The sequence below is a fragment of the Solanum lycopersicum genome, chromosome 8 (assembly GCF_036512215.1).
Source record: "Solanum lycopersicum chromosome 8, SLM_r2.1".
Lineage (NCBI taxonomy): Eukaryota > Viridiplantae > Streptophyta > Magnoliopsida > Solanales > Solanaceae > Solanum > Solanum lycopersicum.
Genome location: NC_090807.1, coordinates 3,345,185 through 3,364,237, shown reverse-complemented (window position 1 = coordinate 3,364,237; position 19,053 = coordinate 3,345,185). Strand labels below are relative to the sequence as shown.

The following is a 19,053-nucleotide window of genomic DNA, read 5'->3' as shown; positions in this document are numbered from 1 at the left end:
TTCTTAAGATTTTTTCAGTTTGTTCATGTGAAAAAATTTTAAATTGTGATTTTAAAATTCATACACTATAAAAAGAAATTAATTAAAGATGGGACCATTTCTAGTTCATCAGTCATCACTAGTGCGTAAATTAATTAATTAATTAATTATAACTCTTTATATTTTAAAATAAATGTTATTTTAGCTTTTCAAATTTTCATTTTAAGAAAAAATAATAATAAATATAAGGTATCACTTACTAATTTACTCAATTTGGTAAATATTTTTTGAAAATTAGTATTTCAATAAAAGAGTATAATTAAAAATAATTAATAATTATTATCTTAATTTTTTGAAGCAAAAATTATTTTAAAATGTTTTTTTTTTACGAAATGATATTTATTTTGAAACGAAAAAAATACAGTCATATACTTCCAAAAGAAAAATGTTTTTTTCAAGTCTATGTTCTCTATTTCATGGAAATTTCTGCCCCACAAAAAATAAAATAATTGAGAAAAACACAAAAGTATTATAAATAGGTCATTCACTTCATGTCCATTCTATCATCAACCAACAATTCAAAATCTCTTTGATTTCTATAAAATAAAAAAATAAAAAAGGTCTACATATTAGCAAATTAGCCACCAACAAAAAGAAATTTCCAATTTTTTTTTCTTGATAAACTTTGAGGTTTTTTTTTTTTTTAATTAAGAAAAAAATGGGGTTAATTTCAAAGATAGCCACAAATGATGGACATGGAGAAAATTCAGCTTATTTTGATGGTTGGAAAGCTTATGAAAATGATCCATTTCATCCAACACAAAATCCTAATGGTGTTATTCAAATGGGTTTGGCTGAAAATCAGGTATGTCAAATTAATTCGTATCAGCTTAGGTGCACCTCAATTATTTTTATTGTATATCTAATTTAATATAACGATAATTTTATCTAGTAAGACTTAGACAAATGATAAAAAAATGTACCTAGACCCTCTCTATTCACTTTTCTCGATAACAGTTGTTCAGATCAGTTTGCGTGCATCTGATACCAGTTAATTCTGTTCATCAAAATTTAGACATAACTAAAAATAGTCCCTTTGAAGGAAGATGTAGCTTTTTTTGTTTTTATGGAGATCAACTGATTTCAGTATTTCAAATATGAAATATACACTAGTAAAATATATAACGTGTTTTAGGCTAAGAAAATTTACGAGGTTGAAATCATCAAGTTTAAATCTAACGATTTGTATTTTCTTGTTATTTTTTTTTCAGCTTTGTTTTGATTTAATTCAAGAATGGATAGTCAACAACCCAAAAGCCTCAATTTGTACATATGAAGGAGTTCAAGATTTTCAAGATACTGCTATTTTTCAAGACTATCATGGCTTGCCAGAATTTAGAAAGGTATATATATATATATATGTGATATGATAAATCACGTCGACAGAATTCAGTAATTTTAATTTAAATATATATGTTGACCAATCTACTAAATACATACATGTAATAAATTGTACACCTAGTAATGAATCGTCAAAATAAATAAACGTTGAATTCTGAAAGTAATTTTAGTTTAAATATATGTGTTGACCAATCAACTAAATACATACATGTAATAAGTTGTACACCTAGTAATGAATTGTACACCTAGTAACGAATCGTCAAAATCAATAAACGTTAAAATTCTGAATCCGCGTTTTTTTTCTTGGGAATTGTGCAGGCAGTTGCAAGATTCATGGAGAAAGTGAGAGGAGATAGAGTGAGATTTGATCCAGAAAGAATAGTTATGAGTGGAGGAGCAACAGGAGCTCATGAAAGTTTGGCATTTTGTTTGGCTGATCCTGGTGATGCATTTCTAGTTCCTACACCATATTATCCAGGGTAAGAATTCACCTTTATATATATATATATATATATATATATATATATATATTTTTCGATAAAATATAATCGTTCAAATAATAACCTGATAAAATGACACAAACAACATGTATCATCTGCTATAACAAGTTAAACTATATTACTATACGATCGGATTACGCAAAAGATAACTATGTAACCCTAGTTAAAAGATAATAATTTATGATGATAAAGATTTTTTTTTTTAAATTAAACTTTAGTTTTCTATATTGTTACTATTTAAATTATTTTAATTATTGGTGTGGGACATATATATACAACTACTTGCAATAAAAATGACAAAAAGTAGTGATAACCTCAATAAGTTTGTGGCCATAAATGACATAACATATTATACCAACTTTTTATTAGATTGGACCATATTGAATTAATTATTATTTGTCCCCAATAGCAGCCATAATAATCAAAGGTGACATAAAAAAAAAAACAAGATTAAAAAAACTCAAGATTATCTAGAGAAAGTTGACTTATTCATTAAATTTTTCAAAGTCAAAATCAATGAATAGTCAAGTTAGAATATTGATTTTTAACAAATATATAATTTTTATACTATGAATATATTGCAGGTGAGATACTACAAGTAACGTCCAATTTCTGTCGCTAAACAATAAAAATCAACTGTTAATCTTATTTAATAACAAATCGAGTACTATTTAACGATAAAGTTCATAGCTAATTATTGCGTTGTATTGCAGATTTGATAGAGATTTGAGATGGAGAACAGGAGTACAACTTTTTCCTGTTGTTTGTGAGAGTTCTAACAATTTCAAGGTAACAAAAGAAGCCTTAGAAGAAGCATATAGTAAAGCTCAAGAATCAAATATCAAAGTAAAAGGATTACTTATAAACAATCCATCAAATCCATTAGGTACAATTTTGGACAAGGAAACATTAAAAGACATATTAAGATTCATCAATGACAAAAACATACATCTAGTATGTGATGAAATCTATGCAGCAACCGCGTTTAGTCAACCTTCATTCATCAGTATCTCAGAAGTCAAGAGTGAAGTTGTTGGATGCAACGATGATTTAGTACACATTGTGTATAGTCTATCGAAAGATCTAGGGTTTCCTGGATTTAGGGTTGGGATTATTTACTCGTACAATGATGCCGTTGTCAATATTGCACGTAAGATGTCAAGTTTTGGACTTGTTTCAACACAAACACAAAGATTGATTGCTTCAATGTTATTAGACACTATCTTTGTTGAAGATTTCATCGCGAAGAGCTCGATGAGATTGTTACAAAGACATGGTTTGTTTACTAAAGGATTAGGTCAAGTTGGAATTACAACATTGAAGAGTAATGCTGGTTTGTTTATTTGGATGGATTTAAGAAGGTTTCTTGAGAATTCAACATTTGATGATGAATTGAAACTTTGGCATATAATTATTGATAAAGTGAAGCTTAATGTTTCACCTGGTTGTTCATTTCATTGCTCAGAGCCAGGTTGGTTTAGGGTTTGTTTTGCTAATATGGATGATGCTACAATGAAGATTGCATTGAGAAGAATTAGACATTTTGTCTATTTACAACCAAATAAGGGAGTTGAAGTTGCAACAAAGAAACAATACTGTAGAACAAGGAGCAAACTTGAAATTAGTTTGTCATTTAGGAGATTGGATGATTTTATGAACTCTCCTCATTCACCTATGTCTTCTCCTATGGTCCAAGCAAGGAATTAATCGTACGTATGTGGTGTTCTGATCAGCTTCTACACACATCGTTCAATTATGGACATGTCGACTATTTCACTGAGTACCTGATTGTAAGTTTACATAACATAACATAGAATGGAAGTTTATATATAGTGATTCTTTGTATTCTTTTATTAAAAGTTTTTTTTTTTTGCCTATAATATACTATGGTTGCAAAAAAAAAAAAATCAAGTTATGGGATTTTATTATATTGTGAAATGTGAAATTCTTTTTTTCTTGTGTTATATATATTTTTTTCCTGAATAACTTTTTGTAAGTTGAGGAAACTCAATTTGTAATTTGAGTTCAAGAGGCAAATGCAGAGGATATATACCTATCAATTTGTAGCGATTTGTTATTTTTTTTTTAAAAAAAAAAAAGATTTATTAGGCAGCGATTTGTAAATGATTTTTTTTAAAAAAAATTGTATCGCTGCCTGGGTAGCGATTTCCTTCAAAAAAGTTTAAAAAAATAATAAATAAAGTAAAATCGATGCCAATGCAGCGATTTACTTCAAAAAAAAATTTAAAAAAATTCTTTAAGAAAAATCGCTGCACAGGCAGCGATTTATAATTTTTTTAAAAATCATTTACCAAATCGCTGCCTTGGCAGCGACGATTTGTTAAAAAAGAAAGTTTTACAAATCGCTGCTACTTCAACAATTTACCGTAACGGCACCACCTAAATCACTACATCACCAGCGATTTTACCGTTTTGGTTTAAAAGTTTTTTCATTTACTCTTTTGAAATTTTTGTCAATATTTTTTACCCTTTAGGCTTGGGACTCAGATATATACCTATCAATTTTTTCATATATTTATGAGGAATTTTTTTTTTTCTAATTTTGAGGGGAAAATTTAACAGATAAATAATAAAAGAGATAGCAACAGAAAATAAACTACAATAAAATAATATAATAAAATAATCAAGGAACATCCGATAACCAACAAATAATAATAGAAATCGAAGAACTAACAACAATACAACGTATATTACTATCACCTATTGACCTACTATCATAATTCATGTCTAATTATCTAGTACACCCTCGTATTTTTACATCATATCCTCAATAAGCTGAATTCATCGATCAAATATGTGAGAAATTTGTTCAAAAGATTAATTCCAGAATTAGACAATATAGTATCTCTGAAGGATATCGATGGAAATCTCTTCCTTAATGGATAATTATGCTTTTTATTTACAAATTTAACTATGCTTAATTATTCCACAAAGTTTTGTAAATCCTGGTCATATTGGGATACGAGTTATCGGTTTAACAGTTAAGATTTGATTTTAGTTATAGATTTTTAATTGATCGATATCAGTTTAACAATTAAGATTTAACACAAAAATAAATTAATAAAAAAATCACTTAGAAATAAGGTTGACAAATTGAATGAATCATGTCAATGAGTTCGCAAGTTGCATCTTGCTCAAAAGCAAACAATTTTACGTTGCAGAATAACCAAGATATTATGAGATAGCCAGAAATAAAAGTAGAAAATTAAAATCTAAGTCAAGGACTTTAAATAAAAAGTGGTACAAATATAAGGGCAACTTTCACATATAGCAAATAAAAAATTCATATTTGTATGCTATAGCAAAGTTTGCATAATTACGATCCATAGCAAACATAGAAACTGTATAATTCGCTATACATATACAGTTGAAGCAAATTGTATAAAATGAAGTGTATAAAACGAATTGTATTATTATAAGTGTATAGAATGATTATATACAATTTGAATTTGTATAAAATGAGAAAGAGAGAAAGACAAAAGAGACTTGACAAGGAATATACAATTGAATCAAATTGTATAAAACGAGAAAGAGAGAAATCAGATACAATTTGAAAATGGTATAAAACGAGAAAGAGAGAAAGGCAAAAGAAACTGGGCAGAGGAGTATTTTTATTGTATAATTATAAGTGTATAGGACGAAAATATATGTACTTGCATGTATATATATAATTTTCTCACACTTTATACAAACAGAAACACAATTTATACATTTCGCTTCTGTTTATATAAGTGAGAAAGGCGAGGTGGCGGGCGAGATCTGGAAGAGGGGAGAGAGGGGAATAAAAATATATGTATTTATACAATTTTCTCTGCTTTATAAATTAGAAACAATTTTTATACACTTGTGTTTGTATAAAAAATGAGGAAGGGAGCGAGAGATTGGAGGAGAGTGGCGAACGAGATATTTGGGAGAGAAGCACCTGGCAATTTTTGCAAACGTTTACTATGGAGTACAATTAAATCAAACCCTAGCTACTCCATTTATTTTAAATTATTAGTTTGCTATTATATATAAAAAAAATTCTTATACCGTGTGACGTAAAAAAAAAAAAAGAGATGGTCACCTTAAAAATAATTACTATTTTATAAGTAATTGTCCCATGATAATAAGTAAAATTACTAAAGTGAATAATAAGCAGCCAATTGTTTAAAGTTGTTTACGTGTGTATCAATTCATTATTTCAAGTTTTATGATATTTGCACAATTTTAGATTTATATTACTCAATTATGTAAAAAACACGTGAATTATACAAAAGTAGCCGCAAATCATACAAATGAGATGCAAATTATACAAATCATTGTCCTCTCTCACTCGCCTCTCTCAATCTCACTCGCTTTTCTCCTCCCTCTCCCAATCTCACTTGCAATATATACAAATGCATATGTATAATATATAATTATCTAACCGATATACATATACAATTCACCTATCTTCAACTCTCTGTCCTCTCTCGCTCGCCTCTCTCCTCCCTCTCCCAATCTCGCTTGTCTCTCTATTCCCTCTCCCAGTCTGGCTCATATCTCTCTTCTCTCTCCCAATCTCGCTCGCATATATACAAATGCATATGTATAAATTAAATCATTTTTAACAAAAATAATGCAAGCATTTGGATTCTGCTCTATACTGTAAATCCTATAAGGATTATAGTTTTTGTAAAGCTTTAGAAGTTCATCAACTTTTTCATTATGATCTTTTTTGCCCCAATTATCTTTTTTATTACACTTTCATCCCCCTTTTTTTTCTAGCTCTTTTGCTTGTCCTACTAATAATATTTTCTTCAATTTTCCTATAACTTTTAATTTCTTCTTTTTTAGATCAATTGATAGAAATTCCATCCCTTCTAGCAAAACGAAAAATCATTAGCCATCCATGAATTGTTAAATAAGGTGGGTCACTTTACCTAAATTAATGTGTATGTATAAAAATAATTGTTTTTTTTAGAAAAAATAATATATATACAATAAGTTAATACTAGCTTAGAACTAATGCAAAGCGTATGTAATATATACTAGATAATCGAAGGCCCGTATACGGGCCCAATATAATTACTTACAAATTTAATATTAATTTTTCATAGAGAAAATTTTAATGTTTACTTTTATTTTTTATTATTTTTAAATAATAAATTTTTTAACAAAAATATTAAATCAAATTTGATCAACATTCTTTTCCCAATCAAACTTTTTGCGTAAATAAAGTAATATAATAATGTAGATTAATTCAAAAACAAATTTTAAGCTTGGTAATACTCATGATTTAAAATTTAAGTTTTCTTTTTACTATTGCATACTGATATAAATTTAAAGATTTTAAATTTTTTTTTTTATTTTAAATTGTTATATGTAATTTTCTTACATATCTTTACTTTAATTTATTTTTTCACAAGTAAAAATTAAAATTAAGAAGTGCATCTCATTATTACATGAAGCTCAACGTGGAATATATCTTAAATAATAATAGAAAAATGATTAGTAATTAATATAACACACTATTTTCTTTATATTCTGTTTCTCAGGTAGAATGATATATAGCGTTAATATTTTTCTTATCTAAATTCATATCAAAATTATATTTTCTTCGTCTTAATTAATTTTTCTTATTTTTTTTAAAAAAACTTTATATATTTATAAATTATGTAAAATATGAATTATAATAATTAGAAATTTATAATAGTTACATGACATATAAAAAATTAGGTTGACTTTCAAAATTTTATTAATGACACATTAAACGAAGCCATGCAAAATAACAAATATTATTTGAAATGATATAAAAATACTATAAATCACAATAATTAACACTTTAAGATACTTTTATAATATAAAATAAATTTGATTGAATTTCAATGAAATTATAATTTGAATTATTTATTTAACATTTCGGAGAAATGCCAAAAAAATAAAAATGATTTGGCGTTTAAATGTGAAAAGGAAATGTGAACCTTTTTAGTTTTGGATTCTACTTTTGAAAATTTCTTATATTATTCTAGGGTAAATAAAATAGTGTATAGAATGAATATTGATTTTTAAAACTAAGGCACTGTCCATTAATCCCATTATTTTGATGTATTTAATTAGTTTCAATTAATTCTATACGAAATAAAAATTACACTGAACAATTAATTAACTAATGAAATTTTAATGAATATATTTGTATTTGTAAGTAAAATTTCAATCAGTGCCACATAAATAAGATAAATGAAGTAACATACATTATTTGCAAATGAAGTAAATAATAATGTAAGTTATAATAATTAACAAATTTAAAAATTCAAAACATATATAATACAATAATTAACAACTTTTAATATTTGAAACAATTAAAAATTAATCAACTCTCCAAATTTTATTTGTATCCTATAATGACATAAATAATATTGTGAATCGTAATAATTAACAATTTATGTTTTGGCTAATGTAGAATGTTGTGTGTAGTGTGTATATTTAGATATATAATAATAACCTTTTATATGAAATTATTTGTTTTTCATAACTACGATGAATATAAATTTTTTGTGAATCTAAGAAGGAATAACAAAATACAACAATTGAGTAGATTGAATGTTACACTACTTTAAGAAAAAGAAAAAAAAGTATTTTAATTTTTTAATGTTATCAACTTATTAGTATATTAAAAAAAATGTAAGAAAATTACTGTGATAACTTTGAAGCCAATAATGGGCCCTACCTTTATAGAAGTTTGGGTGGTTTTTCTGGAATTTCAGTACTTCCTATGCACGAAGTACAATTGCTATTAAGCTGTAAATTTTGTTTATTTACGAATTTGCCCTGATCGTCCTCCCCTTTCATTCTTCTATATAAATAAAATAAATAAATATATATATATATATATATATATATATATATATATATATATATATATATATATCAATTTATTACATTTGAAGAGATCGAATATATATAAGTCGAATTGTTATAATAGATCAACATTATTTGCATAGAATTATGTGTATGACTTCTAAAATATGTCAAAGGAAGAAGTATTTGATTGTTGTGTATTGCATTGTCTACTTAAAAGTTTAAGTTATTCGAAAAAATACACTTTTCATATATTATTAGTGTGGTAGGAGTTTTTTTTGAGAAATTAAAGCAAATACTTCGTAAAAGTAAAATAATTACAAACATATATCCTTTTACATTTATATCTCCACTAAATAATTACATTATATACCATCAATTAATTCGCGTAACTGATATTAAATCAATATTATATACTAATTTTTTTATTTTGTCAAAACCATTCTATTCATCCTAATTTCCTGCGAAACTTTGATTTTGAAATTTGTGTATCAATTTGCAAGTGGTTATACAAGAAAAAGTCAAAGTCTGATGGAATTATATATCGATCGCTACAAAGCTCGCGTGGTAACTAAAGGCTACAACCAGCAATAGGGTATAAAGTATAGACTATGATGAGCCATGCAGTCCACTTATAAAGATGACATTAAGGGCGATTAGGTGTGACTTGTTTGCACAAAACAAGTCTTGTATGTATGCACGTGTGTGCGCACGCACACACCTATTAATGCAGAACAAATTTTTTGTGTATGCGCGCACATGAGTATGTGTGTGCACGTTCGTGCGCGTGTGAGTGTGCACTGTATCGTATCATTAAGAACTTTTTTTCCAAAAATTACTCATTAATCAATAATAAAAAAAAATCAAAATGAAAAATTCACCCATTTCTACGACAACCTTCCTATGGCCCGGAGAACTTCCTGCGTTGCATTGGTCTCTAATCGTAGAACCAGGAATCAATACAATTTCTGAAATATTTCCTTCCTAACACAACTTCCAATTTCGAAGGTCTTACACTTTAACTCCATTATGTGTCTCATCAATCGATACTATGTCTTTCGTGAATAACATGCACCACGAATTGATAAAAAAAACTTTCATTTATACTTTGCGAAACCAGATTAACAAAAAAAAAAATGATTCTGATAACTCTCAACTCATTATGATTGGTAAGGTAAGGCCTAGCTCCCCTTGCTTCTATTTATTCACGTTGAAGATTTTATTTTATTATTAATAAAAAGTCGCTAGACGCTCTATCTAGTGGTATAATTTTTATTTAAAAAAAAAATCAAGCAATTTAAAAGATAATATTTTTACTTGATTTTTATGCAATGTATCTATTGTCAGGGAGCCGTTAAGTTGGCACAAAATTTTACTTAGACACTTTTAACTAGATAATGTTCATTTTAGCACCTCACGTAGGATTCTATTATGTCATTTTGATACTTTTTGCTCATGCGGAATAATGAATGTGATACACTCATTGTATGCGCATGATGGGTTGCAGGGGAGGGGTAGGGTGCTGCAAAATAGACTTTAAAATAGTTACAAATTGTTATTTTTTCAAATTATAATAGTTTGTAATAAATATATGATACACATTTTTTTTTCTTTATTTTTCATCTAGGCAAAAGATATTTATGATATGTTTTTCTAGTTTTAATTTCTACACCAATTGATTTTATGTACAAGAAAATTTTGTATTATTTTGCCCACCTCCAATGTTAAAAGAGAAAAAAAAAGCTTGTAAAAGGACCAAAAGTATTATAATATTATAAACATAAAAGATAATTAATGTATATATTATATAAAAGAGTAAGGATAACTTTATAAAACAAATATTTTAGATTTTTTACTCTTCTAATCACTATATTATTTGGTTCTATGTTCAAATAATATTTTTCATAAGATATTGATAATTTGTCAATAACAATCAAAAGTTGGATATTGTTTTTGGTCCCTTAATTATTAATAGATTATGATATAATTAGTTCCTATGTCAGTACTGAACTGCTGATTATACTTTCAATTAATTGAATTGTGTGCACTTTTATTCCTAGCTAGTACGTGTTACAAATTTATCAAAATTATTAATTGTTCTATCACCTAACTATTCATGCTTCTGTTTAAATTTGTATCATTACTCCATATTTGATGATAATATATATTTACAATATGTTAAATAAAGATACATTTTCCAAGTGAATAGCACATTATCGATTAACGACAACATAATCAAATCAACATCGGAAAAGGGTTAAAAATACCCTTAAACTGTCCGAAATAGAGAAATGAGGGAAAGGAATTCCATGTTCTTCAGTGAAATCGTTTCTAAATTATAAGGAAAACTGGGGGAAATTAGGGTTAAGTTTATCAGTCTATGTGGCATGTCACGTGGTATCCACATGGCATCCAAGTGGCGTTTTTGACAAATTTTATTACTGAGAAGGATATTTTTGACTCTATAGTTTGACGAAAAGGGTATATTTGAGCCGAAATATAGTTTAAGAATATATTTTGAACTATTTCGAATAGTTCAAGAATATTTTGATCCTTTTCCGTTTAATAAATTAATCTAAAGAGGATGACATGTGCTCAATCTAATTCTTGCCCTGTTAAGGTAATAGATTGCTTTAGATAATCATATAACTTAAATAAAATATATCAAAATCAAGTACGAAAAATGACATATAAAAATGAAGAAAATAATAATAATAATAATAATAAAAACAACAACATATTTAGTGAAATCCCATAAACTGAAGTCTAGAGAGGATAGAGTATTATGCAGACGTTACGCTATCTCGTAAAAGTAACGACACAATTTTCAAATAATCCCCAGCTCAAGTAAATGATAGAAACGACAAATAATATGATAATCGGAATTTTTTATTAATAAAAAGAGAATTATCAAAAACAAAAACTATTTGTCCATATTTTATTGAGAAATAAGTTTAACCAATAACAAAAGGGGGAAGTTTGACATTTTGTTCCAAGATTGAGGGCTAAAGTGGTCAATAAAAATGTTTTTAGGGTTAATTACGTTCATCTCTCTCAACCTCAAGTGCCAAAGTAGACGCCATTCACATCTCCAAAGAGTTTAATGGAAATCTCTCTCTATATTTTCATGCAAATCTTTCTCTATTCTTAACAGGTAAAACAAAAAAAATCCCATTTGAGAGTATTTATCAATTCTTGAAAAAAAAAAATTCACATTGTCTCATGAATTTTCTTGAATTAACGTTGACCAAGTACTAGGTGATGAACCCATGTTGTTGTTTTTGCACTTTTATTGCTTCAGAATTAATCTTGATTAAGTGTTATTTGATTTGTTTTTTGTTTTTTTTTGGTTATATGCCTGTGGTTAGTTGATTAGTGGTTTTTAATAGTCTAAAGAATTGAACTTTATCTGTTTAATTGGAAATGTAGGTTGATTTTTATGGTTCTGTTAAGCAAGTTTTCTAATGGGGTTTTTGTTTTGAGCTTAATTGTGCTTTTGGTTTGTTTGATTATCTCCAAAGATTGAAACTTTAGTTGTTAAATTGTAAATGTAGTTTGATTGTCATGAGCCCATATTTGTTGTTTTTTCACTAGTCTTTTTCAAGTTTCAGTATAAGTTTTATTATGTTGATTGGTATTCTTGATCAAGTGTTATTTGATTAAGTTTGTTTTTTGGTTTTGTTTTATACCTGTGGTTACTTGATTACTACTACTTAATAGTTCAAAGAATTAAACGTTATCTGTTTAATTGGAAATGTAGGTTGAATTTCATGTTCTGTTAAGCAAATTTTATCATGGGGTTTTTGTTTTTCACTTATTATGCTTTTGGTTTGCTTGATTATCCCTTCTTAGTATTACAAAGATTGAAACTTTAGTTGTTATATTGGAAATGTAGCTTGATTATCAGGAGCCCATATTCATTGTTTTTTCACTAGTCTTTTTCATGTTTCAGTATAAGTTTTATTATGTTGATTGGTATTCTTGATCAAGTGTTATATTATTAGTCTTTTTGGTTTTGTTTTTTGGCTGTGAACTTTTCCCTGTTTGATTATGCCTGTGTGTACTTGATTACTGCTTCTTAATAGTCTAAAGAATTGAACTTTATCTGTTTAATCGGGAGTGTAGGTTGATTTTCATGGTTCTGTTAAGCAAGTTTTCTAATGGGGTTTTGTTTTGAGCTTTATTGTGCTTTTGGTTTGCTTGATTATCCCTTCTTAGTATTACAAAGATTGAAACTTTAGTTGTTATATTGGAAATGTAGCTTGATTATCAGGATCCCATATTTATTGTTTTTTCACTAATCTTTTTCAAGTTTCAGTATAAGTTTTATTATGTTGATTGGTATTCTTGATCAAGTGTTATATTATTAGTCTTTTTTGGTTTTTGGTTTTGGCTGTGAACTTTCCCTGTTTGATTATGCCTGTGTGTACTTGATTAGTGCTTCTAAATAGTCTAAACAATTGAACTTTATCTGTTTAATCGGGAATGTAGGTTGATTTCATGGTTCTGTTAAGCAAGTTTTCTAATGGGGTTTTTGTTTTGAGCTTTATTGTGCTTTTGGTTTGCTTGATTATCCCTTCTTGATATTCCAAAGTTTGAAACTTTAGTTGTTAAATTGGAAATGTAGTTTGATTGTCATGAGCCTATATTTGTTTTTTTTTCACTAGTCTTTTTTTATGTTTCAGAAAAGTTGTTTTTATGTTGGTTGGTATTCTTGATCAAGTGTTCTTTGATTAAGTTTGTTGTTTGGTTTTGTTTTATACCTGTGGTTACTTGATTACTACTACTTAATAGTTTAAATGATTGAACTTTTTATCTGTTTAATTGGGAATTTAGGTTGAATTTCATGGTTCTGTTAAGCAAATTTTCTTATGGAGTTTTGTTTTTAGCTTATTATTCTTTTGGTTTACTTGATTATCCCTTTTTGATATTTTAAAGATTGAAACTTCAGTTATATTGGAAATGTAGCTTGATTTTCAGAAGCCCATATTTATTGTTTTTTCATTAGTCCTTTTGAAGTTTCAGAATAAGTTTTTTTTACGTTGATTGGTATTATTGATCAAGTGATATACTATTAGTCTTTTTTCGTTTTTGTTTTTGGCTTTGAACTTTACCTGTTTGATTATGCCTGTGTGTACTTGATTAGTGCCTCTTAATAGTCCAAAGATTTGAGCTTTATCTGTTTAATTAGGAATGTAGGTTGATTTTTATGGTCCCATTAATCAAATTTTCATCTGGGGTTTTTGTTTTTAGCTTAATTGTGCTTTGGTGACTTGATTATGGCTTCTTCACATTCCAAAGAATTAAATTTTATTTGTGCACCCAATGGGTGAGTTGAGGGTCAATCAGAAACCGTCTCGTATCTCCATGAGAAGGGAAAGGTCTGCATACACTCTCCTATCCAAACCTTATATGAGAGATTATAGTGGGTATATTGTTTTTGTTGTTGTGCGATCAAGGGTGTAGCGTAGTGGTCAACGGAGTGGGCTGGGAACCATGAGGTCTCAGGTTCAATTCCGCAAAAACACTAGGTGATTTTCTTTCCATCTGTCCGAGTCTTGATGGACAGAGTTATTCAGTATCAATGTTGGTGGAAGATAGCATGTGCCTTGTGGAATTAGTCGAGGTTTGCAGAATCGGCTTATTCTTTTGGTGACTTGATTATACCCTCTTAGCATTCCGAAGAGTTGAACTTTATTTATTAAGTTGGGAATGTACCTTGATTTTCATGGTCCCGTTTATTTATCTTTGCTGGTGCATCCATCATCTGCCTCTGCATAATAAAATTTTCTACTGGGTTTCTTTGTTTTTAGCCTTAAACTTTTCCTGATTGATTGTGCCTATGGTTACTTGCCTATTGCTTCGCAATGTTCAAATGACTTCAACTTTAGTGAATTGGGGATTTTACTATTTGCAGTTGCAATATCATTTTTTGGGCTGTGTGAGAAAGGAATATTCGTTTAGCTGGTGCAGTTTATTTGGGTGAAGTTTTTTGGCCGGCCTAGTGATGGCCTCCAAAAAAATAATTGCTATATGTCAATCTGGTGGGGAGTTTGTTACCAACAATGAAGATGGATCTTTGACATATGTTGGTGGGGAGGCATATGCACTAGACCTTGACAACCAGACACTTCTGAATGATTTTAAGCTAGAAGTAGCGGAAAACTTTGAGTGTGGCACTGATGGAATGACCATCAAGTATTTTCTCCCTGGGAATAAGAAGACTCTCATCACAATATCTAAAGATAAGGACCTCAAGCGTATGATCAACTTCTTTAAGGATTCTGAACAAGTAGAGGTGTTTATAATTGCAGAAGAAAGTGTTGCTCTAAGTACTCCGAATGTGTCTGCCAGTAGGTATTTACTTCTCTTTAGATTCAGTTCAGTTTGCTTCTTTTGTTTCCTCATTGCATCTGTCACACCTTGGGTATTTCCTTGAATCCTAGCATTCTAAATTTCTGTTTCTTCAGATTGTAGTAGGTTTTTATACTCAAATGTGTTCCAGTGAGCGCTTTGTTTTGCTATATTTGTTTGTTCATGACTTAAATTTCTATGACTTGTCTAACTTTGAAGGTCGAGCAGGACCAACATATCCGAGCCTGAACATATTCCCGTTATACCCATGGATATGATCCATCCTGATGATCTGTTTCAAGCACCCGTTGAAATTAGCACCCCAGGTGTTTATCTGAGTGGCAATGATGAGAAGCATCGCAAAGCAGCTATGCAGTGGGAGAATGCCATAACTGGCGTGGGCCAAAGATTTAACAGCTTTTCTGAGTTCCGTGAAGCTCTGCATAAGTACTCTATTGCCCATGGATTCACCTATAAATACAAGAAAAATGAAAGTCGCAGGGTAACTGCTAAATGCAAGTCAGAAGGTTGTGCTTGGTCAATATATGCATCAAAGTTGCCTACCACCGAGCTAATATGTATTAAGACGATGAACCCGAAGCATACATGTGATGGAGCTGCAGTAAAAGCTGGGTACCGGTCCACAAGGGGATGGATGGGAAATATAATAAAGGAAAAGTTGAAGGTTGCTCCCAATTACAAACCTAAGGATATTGCAAATGATATTGAGCGTGAATATGGCATTCAGTTGAACTACTCTCAGGCAAGACGTGCGAAAGAGAAGGCAAGGGAGCAGCTTCAAGGTTCTTACAGAGAGGCATACAGTCAGTTACCTTTACTATGTGAGAAAATTAAAGAAACTAATCCAGGTAGTGTTGCTATAGTTTACGCAAAGGATGACTCAAGCTTCCATCGTTTATTTATCTCATTTCATGCCTCAATAGCTGGTTTTCGACAAGGTTGTCGTCCTCTTCTGTTCCTTGACAGCACTCTTCTCTATGCAAAATATCAAGGAACACTATTGGGCGCCGTAGGTGTGGATGGGAATGATGGTGTCTTTCCTTTAGCCTTTGCGGTTGTAGACGAGGAGACGAATGACAACTGGCATTGGTTTCTTTCGGAACTTAAATCTACTGTCCTGATGTCTTGTCCAATAACATTTGTTTGTGATTTCCAAAGGGGCATAAGAGAGTCATTGCATGAGATATTTAGTGAAGAGTGTCACCATGGTTATTGCCTGCGCTATCTTGCAGAAAAATTGAATAATGATTTGCAAGGACAGTTTTCTCACGAAGCTAGACGTCTTATGATCCAAGATTTATATACTGCTGCTTGTGCCCCAACACTTGAGAGTTTTGAACGTTGTGCTGAGAATATAAGAGCAATCTCACCTGACGCATATGATTGGGTCACTCGAAGTGAGCCCGATCATTGGGCGAATGCCCTTTTTGGTGGGGCAAGGTATGGCCACTTGACATCAAACTTTGGACAGCCTTTTTATGATTGGGTGATGGAGGTGAATGAGCTGCCGATAACTCAAATGGTTGATGTATTACGAGGGAAGATAATGGAATTGATCTATACTAGGCGTGTTGAGTCCAGTCAGTGGGCTACGAGATTGACACCATTGATGGAAGAAAAACTTCAGAGTGAAACCTCAAAAGCAGGGTCACTTCATGTGTTACCCTCGCATGGAAGTACATTTGAAGTTCGTGGTGAGTCTGTTGACGTAGTTGATATTGATCAATGGGATTGTAGTTGCAAAAGTTGGCAATTGAATGGGATGCCTTGCTGCCATGCTATTGCTGTTTTTGAATGCATAGGAAGGAGTCCATATGATTATTGTTCCAGATACTTCACAACAGAGAGTTACCATGTAACATACGTTGAATCAATTAACCCCGTTCCTAATCTGGAAAATCCAGCAAACGGTCAAGTGGATGCAGCAGTTCTTATTACTCCCCCACCAAGCAAACGTCCACCTGGACGACCTAAGATGAAAAAGGTCGATGCCTTTGACATAGTTAAACGGCAGATGCAGTGTAGCAAGTGTAAGGGCCTAGGTCACAATAAGAAGACATGTGGGTAAGTTTACTAAACTCTTATATGATGAATGTGTCATGTTTCTGTTGAATCTTATTAGATTATAGTTAAATAACTACAGTCAAACAAAATATATACTTACATGTGTTAACAACAACATATCCAGTGTAATTCCTCAAGTGGGGGTTGGGGAGGGTATTACCTTTTTTCCCCAAGAAATCAACGGTGTTACTCCATTGGGATACTTCGAACAAACATATAAGGTAGAGAGATTATTTCCGATAGACCCTCGGCTCAAAAGAAATGTTTCCGAAGCAGAACTGCAAGAATATATATACTTATATGTGTCATATTTTACTTTTATTGGTCGTATCCCTGCACCTCTGCACATCATAACCCCAAAACCTAAATTTATGTGTTAATTCAAACCTCTAGATCTGCAGCTAGATCAGGTCCTTCACCAGAGTCTTGAGGAACATAGATGTGTCTGAATTGAACTCGCAGCCTACAACTTGATTTCTACGAAACTGAGGCAGCCTGTGCACTAAGCTCCCGCTATGTGTGAGGTCCCTGAAAGGGCCGCACCACAAAAGTCTATTGTACTCGACTTTCCCTTATATTTTTCAAACACTCCACCCTTTTACTCGTGAACTATAGTTCTCTGTATAGTGAATTTCCTTACTCGGAAATCTTTGCCCTGGCCAGCATAGATCATGTTTCTAATTTCAGTATCACTGTCTGCAAATATTGCTGTCTAGGACTGAACATCGTTTCGTTTTCTTGAAACAGGAAGGTAAATAAGTTTGAGGAATCAGATCCTCTACTCCTCACGGGCTTGGAAACTGAAGACATCGAAGGCACAGAGTGATGTTTGGTACCTTGTCTGCTCATGTTTTAAGTTAAATCTTTTAGTTAGATTTCGAGTCGAATTATAGAAACATCTGTCATCCTCTTCTAGTAGCTGGCTTCATTAGCCAGAATTTGTTGCATAAAGTCTCACATTCTGATTTTATTGTTGTCCCTCTCCCTTGAACTGGAAGTAAAATTGTAGAAAAAGCATTACAACAAAAAAAGGGAAGAGAGGATATAACAGTAGTGTCAAATGTGAAGGTATTTGATATTGTCGATTGTCACATTGTCAAAGAGTATACTTTGTTAATGAAAAAGAAAAGGCTTTATATAGAATTTCGATCGGAGCTATATACGCCTGGTGAATTAGTTGAGGTGCATACAAACTGACCTAGGCATAGTGTCATTATCCGAAATTTATATTTTGCCTTGGGGCATTATAAGTGCCTCAATTTATATTTTCCCATTATATTGAGTGATTTCTGCTTAACTACATGTTGTTCCTTTGGCGCGGTTATCTTATTATCTTTTTGTTGTTTCTGCCTCTTTTGATTGTTCTTTGAGCCGAGGGTCTGTTAGAAACACATCAATTTACATGGTAGCACAAGCATGGGCAGATATTGATCGATCACAAACCCAACCTGATAGAAGAAACCAACAATAGAAAGAAAAGGACAATCCCGATACACGAAGCAATAGATAGTCTACACTAACACAAGTATAAACAACAAAACCAACAACAAATGATTTCTTCTTTTCTTCCCTTTTTCTGCTTCTTTTCTTCTGTTTCTTCAAGTTGTAACCCTTCTTTTGTGGCGGATACGGGCTTTTATAAAAATTCAAAATTTATAAACTTAAAATTCTAATTCCGTCTCTATCGATAAAAAACATCACACTTTTACATGATAATAACCTCATACATTTTTAAAATAACAGAATATATAAATAAACAACTTGATCTCAATTACAATTAGATACTTCAACTCGTACCTATACATAAATTGAAAACTCTAACCTACAAAAGAATTATCTCGATAGCCTCTAAAATTATGTGTCAGGTCAAATGTTCAACACAACTAAGACA

The 19,053-nt window shown here is 30.4% G+C and overlaps 2 protein-coding genes across 5 annotated transcripts; both read left to right on the top strand.

Annotated features, from left to right (window-relative positions):
• Positions 1 to 558: 558 nt before the first annotated feature.
• Positions 559 to 3,774, top strand: ACS6 (1-aminocyclopropane-1-carboxylate synthase). Its single transcript, NM_001247235.2, is given in 4 exon segments — positions 559 to 844; positions 1,251 to 1,382; positions 1,699 to 1,859; positions 2,594 to 3,774. Coding segments are annotated over 4 exon segments (1,434 nt in total). The 5' UTR covers positions 559 to 697; the 3' UTR covers positions 3,588 to 3,774.
• A 7,933-nt stretch (positions 3,775 to 11,707) lies between these two features.
• LOC101254714 (uncharacterized) lies at positions 11,708 to 18,305 on the top strand. 4 transcript variants are annotated; one of them, XM_004244570.5, is made up of 4 exons: positions 11,708 to 11,877; positions 14,641 to 15,080; positions 15,297 to 17,162; positions 17,910 to 18,305. In XM_004244570.5, exons 2-4 carry the CDS (start codon positions 14,731 to 14,733, stop codon positions 17,986 to 17,988), a joined length of 2,295 nt encoding a protein of 764 aa, XP_004244618.1. In that variant the 5' UTR covers positions 11,708 to 11,877; positions 14,641 to 14,730; the 3' UTR covers positions 17,989 to 18,305. The 4 variants fall into 4 exon arrangements, with proteins under 4 accessions (XP_004244618.1, XP_010324634.1, XP_010324632.1 ...); XM_010326332.4 differs by having other exon boundaries at positions 11,740 to 11,877; positions 14,641 to 15,076; XM_010326330.4 differs by having other exon boundaries at positions 11,850 to 11,981.
• Positions 18,306 to 19,053: the final 748 nt, after the last annotated feature.

What these genes read in the sequence shown, in the direction of transcription:
- LOC101254714 (XM_004244570.5), top strand. Translation starts at nt 14,731, where the DNA reads ATGGCCTCCAAAAAAATAATTGCTATATGTCAATCTGGTGGGGAGTTT. An exon ending in CCGAATGTGTCTGCCAGTAG is followed by an intron (nt 15,081 to 15,296) that starts GTATTTACTTCT and finishes CTAACTTTGAAG; the next exon opens with GTCGAGCAGGACCAACATAT. An exon ending in CACAATAAGAAGACATGTGG is followed by an intron (nt 17,163 to 17,909) that starts GTAAGTTTACTA and finishes TTCTTGAAACAG; the next exon opens with GAAGGTAAATAAGTTTGAGG.